The 8540-nt window shown below is 55.3% G+C and overlaps 1 protein-coding gene across 1 annotated transcript in view; it reads right to left on the reverse strand.

Moving 5' to 3' along the window:
* Nucleotides 1-465: 465 nt before the first annotated feature.
* LOC105812921 (ELKS/Rab6-interacting/CAST family member 1-like) overlaps nt 466-8540 on the reverse strand; it is a 66997-nt gene continuing 58922 nt past the window's right edge. The window contains exon 3 of the mRNA XM_012647482.1: nt 466-5604. Within this exon, the coding sequence (XP_012502936.1) occupies nt 5467-5604 (138 nt within the window). The 3' untranslated portion in view covers nt 466-5466. The remainder of the gene's footprint in view (nt 5605-8540) is intronic.

The following is an 8540-nucleotide window of genomic DNA, read 5'->3' on the forward strand; positions in this document are numbered from 1 at the left end:
CCTCCGGGAGCTCCCGAGTCCCGCTGGCTGGCACGGCCGCACACCCCGGCTGCCGCGTCAGAACTCACCCCACTCGAGCCCGGTCCCGGTTCTGAACAGAGCCCTCTCAGGACGGGATGTCCGTGACGCCCTCCTCCAAGCTCTGGAAGACAACGAGACCAGAGACGGAGAACCTGGCTCCGCCTCAGGGCGTGAAGGAACAGGGAGCTGGGACGGCCGTGAGAGGCGCCTGAGGGACCCGCACCCCCGGAGACCACCCTCGGGCCTGTGGACCAAGCACCAGCCTGGCCAGGGCCGAGCGCGGCCAGTTCTCCGCCCATCCCCAGCCCGGGCAGCCCTGGCCCTCGGGCTACCTACAGCCGGGGTTGACTCGTGGGCACCACTGGCTTCTTCTGCCTTCCTAGCATGTAAGGGCACTCCCGCCTGGATGATCGAGGGCGCGACTCAAAGGACACAGCACATCATTTTTAAATAACTTTATAATTTCCTGATGGATTTAGTTTGTGAATACAAAAGAAAAAATGAACAGAGTGTTTACAATAATTATCAAGGCCAAGTTGAACATCACACAATTTCTCCGTGACGTCATCCCGTCAGTAACGCGACTCCGGCAGGAACACACACGCACGGGTGAAGGCAGCGCGCGCATCTGCGTCAGGAACTCAAGCTACGGGGGCAGCACCCAGCGCCCCTCCGCCCCCGCGGGAGCTGGCACTTCTCTTCCGAAGCCCAGGGGGGTGCGCCCGGCCCGTGCCGGACACCTGGGCGTGCGAGGCAGGTCCGGGGCTGGCCCTGCCACGGGGCGGGCAGGCCAGACTGGCGGTGTGGCGCCCTCGCCAGGCCTAGCTGCGCCTCGGACGGCGCGATGCTGGTGTGGCGTGGGAAGGAGCTGGGACCCAGAGGGCTGGCTCCGGCCCAGGGGCAGATCCCCTGGCGTCAGCAGGGTTCGCATCCCTTCCCGACGCGGCACCTCTGGGGCTGAGAGCGTCAGCCCTGGCCTGGGAGATCTGGGGTCCCAAAGCTCACAGGGAAAGAATCGAGGGCCTGAAGCCAGAAGGAACGAGACAGGAGGACGCGGCATCCCGCCCGGACCGCGGGCTGCAGGCTGGCCCGCGCTTGGCCCGCCCAGGACGGGCCACTGGGTGATATAGCACCAAGTGGGCAGGAGCGAGGCCCTGCGGCCTGCTGGTGTGGGGCTGGGCTCGAGCCCAGGTCACCACAGGGAATCGGGCACACTGAGCTGGGACCGACGTGGGCGAGGCTGGTTCTAGGGTCACAGACTGTGAAACCTCGGCCGACAAGTCCTGAGGATGGGCAGGAAAATCCTGGCAGAACTGAGAGTCTCTGAGCCCCCAGATTCGCGTTCCTTTGACTCAGAAGTCGCCTCTCTCCCCAGGCTTCGCCTGCCTGGAGCAGGCCACTGTGTTTCCCGAGCTGCCAGCCCCGCTGCCACCTCCCTTGGCAGGACGGGAGGAGTGTGGCTGCCCCATAGCTTGAATTCCTTTATTAACATGATACTGGTTTGCAGTTTTAAACACAGCTCTTTAACTTTTCAGTTCTACAACTACTTAATATTTTAATAATCTCAATAATGGACACATTACTGCCCCAGTTCTCTGAGTAACACAGACAATATCGACAAGCAGAGAGACAGCAGAGGTGGGATGGGATGAAAACCCGCTCCCCAAAATCAATCCCCAAACCACTTCGCCCCCGAGTCCGGAGGAGAAATACCTACGACAGGGTCACAGCACTCGCCAAACACAATGGGAAAAGTCAGGAGACACCTGGTTACGGCTTTGACACTAAAAAGTTTGGAAACAGTTTTTGCTTAAAAAGAGTCGGTGAAGACAGCCATTTTGTTCAGAAGGATTTCCACGTGCGTGTTTTTCGCCTGTGCGTTCCCTTAGTTCACACGGGGGACTCCAGGTTCTCTCGAAACATTGCTTTCAACAGTTAGAGTCCCCTCCCGAGAAGCCCGGGGCTGGGCCCTGCCGGCACCGCGGCGCGGCTGCTGCTCTGCAGTCTGCCTCTTCCCGTCCCTCTCTCACACCTCCGCACTCCTGCAGGGGGACGCGAGGTTGGGGCAGACACGACAGTCTCTGGTGCTGCCGACGCGGGGTCCGCTGGCACGCGGGAAATGCCACGGGAGGGCTGCCTCTCCGGAGACGCGTTCCCTGCGTCGCTCTTCCCGCAGAGGTGGCCGGCGGGTGCCTGAGCTTCAGGAAGGCGGCCAGGAGGACTCCGGGAGGAGCAGGACGCTCCAGCGGCAAATCCAAATGCCGACGACGGGGTGCTCAGAGAGTGACATTCTGCGGTGACGGATTCTGGTTTCCTTCACAAGCCTGACCGTTAACTGGAGGGACGACCTCGGCAGCTGACGAGGACTTTGTGAGGACGTTCCCTTCCTCTTCCCTCACTCTGGGCAGAGGGCGAGCCCACGGGCTCCTCATGGGAAGCCGAACAGACTTTAACTGACCAAAAATGGCACGTCGCGTGGCCACCATCGACGCCGGCAGTGGTCTTGGGCCAGTCTGCTTGGCCGCCATTTCCAAAGCCCGAGTGCAAGGACGAGAGAGGCGACTCAGATCTTGATTGTTAGGTGCAGGGGCGACGGCTAGAGCTGAGGCGAATTTGGGGGTTCCCATTCCTATTTCTGAGTAGGTTAAAGCCCATTTAAAATCTTTCCCATTTCAAATGGCACCCAAGTCCTCGCAAGTTTCCATTCAGATCCTTCATCGGTGACTCGTCGGGCCTGGCACAGAGGTCACGAGATGAGAAACTCGCCCCGCACTTCCTCGGTCACGGGCCCCAGGCTGGGTCATACCCGCTCGTCTCGCCCTGTTCATGACGACCTTGATTTGGGGTGTTTCTCGAGGCACTGGAGGGCGAGGGGACTGGCCTGTGGAACGGGGGCGTTGGGGGCGTTACCGGCATCCGGCAGTGAGTCTTCAAGGCTCCCGACTGTCAGTAGCAGCTGAGTGACCTTGTGAAACCGTGAATACCGGAAGAAGGTCATGGAACGACAAGTCCTGGTGTGATCAGAGTCGTGCTCAGCGCGTGGTCCAGATTAAGTAGACACTCCAAACGCCAGAGACTGCACTGACGCCACGGCAGGACGTGCTCACCCTAAACTCCAGCCGCACAGTCCCCGCATCACTTGAGATGCCAGATCAGGGCTCCGGAAGCATCACGGAGCTTCCCTGCTGCTCACAGAGCCCAGAGGTGTCTGTCCCGGGGATTTTCCTGCTCAGAAGCACTTGTCACAAAGGGCTTCTGTAAGTTTTCTGGAGCGGAGGTAACGGGGGAGGGTGAGAGAAGGAAGGAGGTGCAGTGACAGTCACGCGCTGCGTGGGCGGGGGTGCAGGTGCCCTGCCTGACAACAAGGGCCCGACGGGGGTGGGGAGACCCGCCTGACCAGCTGCAGGACAGCCAGCCGGCCGGGCCATGCTTCAGGCACGGCTCCCTGCTCTGTCCTGCTGCGGCCCTGCGAAGGCTGTCGTCACACCTGAGCTCTCTGTATTATGGGGGACACGGGGAGAGTCTAACACCCTGGCCCGAAGTACTTGGGACTTTCTGTCCGACTTATGGGCAGTGCAATACACACAGACTTGAGGTCATTAACCGCAAGTGACCACTGCTTGCCACTAGCCCCTGCCCCCTGCGGCCAGCCTGGCGGTGGGTGAGGAAGCCTCTGAGCAGGAGGTTTACGCAGAGGCCATCTGGGCCTTCGGTGAGGAGCACCCGCGGCCTCTCACGGGGCGAGGGGGGCGGGAGAGCTGACCACACAGACGGACGCGGCCGTCTAGGCCTGGTGGCGGGAAGGCCCCGCACCGACAGCCGTGCTGACCTACGGGCACCGTGAGGCTCTGAGAGACTGGGGAAGGGAGGGGAAAGTGCAAGACAGAACCTGTGTCCGGCAACTCCCCTCGGAAGACATCAGTGTCTGGTGGGCTGCTGGCGGCAGAGGAGGTCTAGTTCCTGGAACCTGATTATTTACGACGGCCACTGTCTGTGCTTGGGAAAAGTGCCCTTCCACGTGCCAACACCTTCAACTGGATCTGCAGCTTTGGGGCCAACGCTCTGATTTGTGACGGGGAGCGGGCTGGGTCCCGAGGCACGTGCAGATGGGCAGGGAGCAGCCACCCACGGCCCCCTGAGGGTAACAACAGCAGACAGCAAACACCCTCAATTACCAAACGGTACCCCATAGGTGACGAGGCGACTGGGCCCCTCAAACCTATCAGTTCCCTTATCATGAGCGATGAGAAATGCTCACTTATGAAAGACTTTTCTAGAAACGGTACCTTCTATTAAGATGCGGGAGGGGAAGGATGTGCTTTTCGCTGCTTTGACTCAAGCAGGCATGCCCCGGGGACCCACGGCACCGCTCCTGCCCTGAAGAGGACTTTCAAGAGCGGCTGCCGAACGTGGTGACTTGTGCGCGGCAGGCATTGCACAGATACCCCCTGGATCAAAGCACGGAGACGGGAATGTGTGGGATAAGAAGCCTCACTTGTGCCGGAAGAAGGTTCCAGGCATGCACGAGGCCGGTTCTGAGAGGGCAAGTCAGGAGCAAAGCTGAAAGGGCGCGAGGGATCTTCAACCTCAGCCCCCGCCGGGCAGCAAGGCGCGGGCCTGGGTGCCGGCAGGGCAGGCGCATCCCAGAGACAGTTGGGGGAAACCAGCCTGAGGAACCTTCTAGAGGGGCAAAGCTGCAGGCAGGGATGACGGGGCTTCGTTATGTCAAACCTCTCTTCTCTTTCCATTGACATTTTACTTAACAACTAATTATGGTAAGGTCGAAGGTCTCACACGGAGAGATTGGGGTCACTGCTCCCGCCGTCCTGCTGACAGCTGGCTGAGGGGCAGGGTGGGGCGGGCGAGGCCCGGACCTGGGGGAGGACAGGGGTGAGGCCTCTGCCTGGCTCCCCATACAAACGCCACACGTGGGGAGGAAGCAGAGAGGCAGCGAGGGGAGTTGGTTTCTCTTTGTCCCTGTTTGCTCTTTGCCCACTCTCTCTTTTTCTAAAACTCTTTCTGAGATTTTTTTCCCTTTAGGAGAAAGCACCTATTGTGACAGTGAACACTCGGCTCTCCGGACGGCGAGAGGCAGCCTCTCCACCCGCTGACCTCCGAGGAGGTTCCAGGCTTTGCTCTCAGACAAAGGCGGGGGGAGCGGGGACTCTCTGCCCAACCCCTGCAGGGCGGAGCCACCAGCTTCCGGCGCCCACCGTGGACGACTGGATGGCAGTTCTCGAGAGACTCGGCTGCTGACCCACCCGGACGTCCGGAGCTCCGCGTGGGGGCCGCGTCCAAAGCAGAGGGCCGGAGGGAGATGACGGGCTGGAACGTGCCGGAATCGCGCTCTGCGAGCGAGCGGGGCGGGACGCCGGGCGCAGCGTTGGTGCCACGAAGGCCCTGGGGGCCTGTCCCTCGCGGTTCCCCTCCCGGCTCCGCGGCGCGTCAGGAGGACTCCTCCAGCGCGTTGACCACCTGCTCCAGGATGTCGGGGCAGTGGTCTGCTATCTGCTGGAGGATGGCGTTGGCGAACTCCTGCAGCTCTGCGTTGTCCCGCTCACCTTTCTCTAGCTCACTCTGAAGCTGAAAGGGACAGGAGATGGGTTTCAGGTAAAACAAAGCAATTCTGTTCGTGCCGAGTTAAGAATCACTGTTCATCAGTAAAGAAACGTGAAACCTCCCTGCATCAGAACTAACCACAAGGAAAGTGCGCAAGTAAATACCAAACGTTTCTTCACGAAAATGAGGCCCAAAGAAGTTAGTGACTAGTCCGAGGCCCAAAGCCGATCATTTGCAGCGCGGGGCCCGCAGCCCCAGCCTCCCGCTCCAAGGGGAACGTCCGCTGCGCGGCGCCAGGCTGCGCAGGCCGGGAGGGCGCGGCGACCTCGGTGCAATCTGGGCCGGAAACTCGCAGTGTGGCGACTTCTCCACCTGCTACGTGCCACTTTTACCCAGTATGCCAGACCCCCCCCATCTGGGGCTGCTAAGTCAGCTAAGCAGATTGCTTTGAGAAACAGAAAACGGTCCCCTTTTCAGGAGTAGGTACATTTCCAATTTCCTGTTAACACCCTCTCCAACGTTCCTTCAGGCACTGTAACCAACACTTACTGAGCGCTGCTGTGCGCCAGGGGTGGAAGGACGAATGGTTTGGTCCTTGCCCTGAAGCGCACTTAAGTTCACGGCCACCTACGTGAACAGATAAATGACACCCCGCACAGCCATGGGGGAGACGTAAGAATGACTGTTCTTCCCGGGAGAGTCCGAGATGTTCCTGGAGGTGATCTGGGTCTTGAGAGCTGAACAGGAGTCCGTCTGAGACATAAACACAGACGGGGTTTTGCGCAGAAGAGACCGGCGCAGGCGCGCAGAGCCGGGACAAGCTCGGCACAGACCCCAGGAAGAGGGGAACGTTCAGGACAGCTGTGGCACAGGGGAGGGGACTGGGTGGAGAAGGGCAAGACACGGAGCTGAAAAGTCACAATAGGACCAGACTGTGTATTTGAAGCCTGGGACCTCAGACTTAATCTGGTTCAAAAACCAAAACCTAAAATAAAACAAAAAAGGAAGTCCAAGAGTTGTTGAACAGTACAGTGGCTCAATCGCCTCCACTTTCTCAGAAGGTAACTCAGAAGATAAGGAAAACAGGTTAGACTGCATGGAAGGAAGCACACCTCAAGGGAGGCTGCCGTTCCCAGCCCAGGTGGGAGTCAGGGAGGGCTAAGAACAAGGAAGGGCCAGGGACGGTGGGGAAGACACGTGCGTCTGAGACTTCTCAAAAGCAGGAGTGACAAGAGGTGGAGTTCAGTGAGGGAGAATGGGGATAATTTTTGACAATTCTACCTGGAGAAATTGGACAAATAAGACTGAAAATACAGGAACCAGAGCAGGTTTTAAGGACTAAAGGAGGAAAATTAAAAATTGAGTACAGTGTATAGTTAAGAACACAGGCTGTGGAGTTAGGCAGCCTGGGTTTCAATGTCAGCTTTGCCAATTATTAGTTTATGTGACTTTGACCTCTCTGGGCCTTGGTTTCCTCATCTGTAAAATGGGGCAATAACAACACTTACAGAGTTGTTTTAGGGATTTAATGAGACAGTCATACAGAGCATGGAGCAATGCCTGACACACGGAAAAACCTTGATAAACGTTAGATGTTATAATTATTGTAATTGATGTTATTAAATGGATAAGATCGCCCAGAAAGAGCATATACATTGAAAAGCAAAGAGAACCAAGTTTTGATTCCACTGCTGTTAGCATCTAGATGCTCTGAGCCAAGAATTAGCATGGTGTTTCTTCAAATATATCAAAGAGTTAGAAATAGGCCTAGCAATCTCCCTTCTGCTAACTGTTGACTGAAAGATCAGGACATTCAAGGGCTAGATTTAGGCCATGCGAAGTCTTGGCGCATCTCGAGATCTGACCGTGTCGCACGAGTAAGAATCTCTTAAATGGGGAAAGCCCGGAGGCCAGGTGCCTTGTAAATCTGCTGCACAGAAAACCCGGAAATGCTGCCAAGTAAAAAGGCTACAAACCCTCAGGTCTGTGCAGTGGAACTGCAGTCAACCATGCGGAGCCGAAGGCTGCGGGGCTGGGTCGCTTCAACTTCCCATCTCGATCTTTCCCAGGAATATTCTAGACAACTGGGTTTACACTCTGAGCCAGGTCTCTGCACTTCACTCTCTACAAGTCACATATTTATTTCCCACAAAATATTTTTTATTCTCATTTGGCTTCTGTTATATTAAGGAGATAATCATGAGGTTACTAATGGATACACATGTTAGTTTAATAACATTTTGTCAGGATTTGTCCCTGATTTAAAAAGTGCTATAAAAATAATGTAAAAAATTGGAAAAGAAAGAAAAGTACTAAGAAAAAAAATCGCCTATAACATTGCCATCATCTAGAGATAAGCACTGCAAATACATTGTCATATATTCTTTGGGACTTTGTTTTAATATATACACATACATTCTGGAAACAAAATGGCCATGGAATTATATAGATTATTTGTAAACCAATTTTTTTTCACCTAAAAGTCTACTGTGAATACATTTCCAAACCAGATCCCAAAGGCTGTTTTAGAATTTGATAATTGATTCTAGAATTTGTCCTGAAGTATAAATATATAAGAGCCAGAAAAACACCTTAAAGTAAGAAGAATCATATGAGACTTGCTCTACCAGACAGTAAAACATACTATGAAAGTATACCAATTAGAAGAGGATTGTATTGATAACACTGATCAGTGGGATTCAGAATATCCTCAGGAAGCATTTGAAATCATTGAACTGTGTTAGGTCAACTGGGCCCATCTATGGTTGGATTCCTGCTCATAACATACATGAACATAAATTTCAAACTCGTTAAAGATTTAAATTTAAAAACTATACTTTGAAAGTACTAGAAGTAAATTTAGGAGCGTATTTATAATCTTGGGCTAGGGAACAGGTAAGTGCTTTTTATTTTTGGGAGAGGGAGAGGGTAAATGCTTTTAAATTCAGAAGTCATTAAAA

Source organism: Propithecus coquereli, unplaced genomic scaffold (assembly GCF_000956105.1).
Source record: "Propithecus coquereli isolate 6110/MARCELLA unplaced genomic scaffold, Pcoq_1.0 Scaffold269, whole genome shotgun sequence".
Taxonomy (NCBI): domain Eukaryota; kingdom Metazoa; phylum Chordata; class Mammalia; order Primates; family Indriidae; genus Propithecus; species Propithecus coquereli.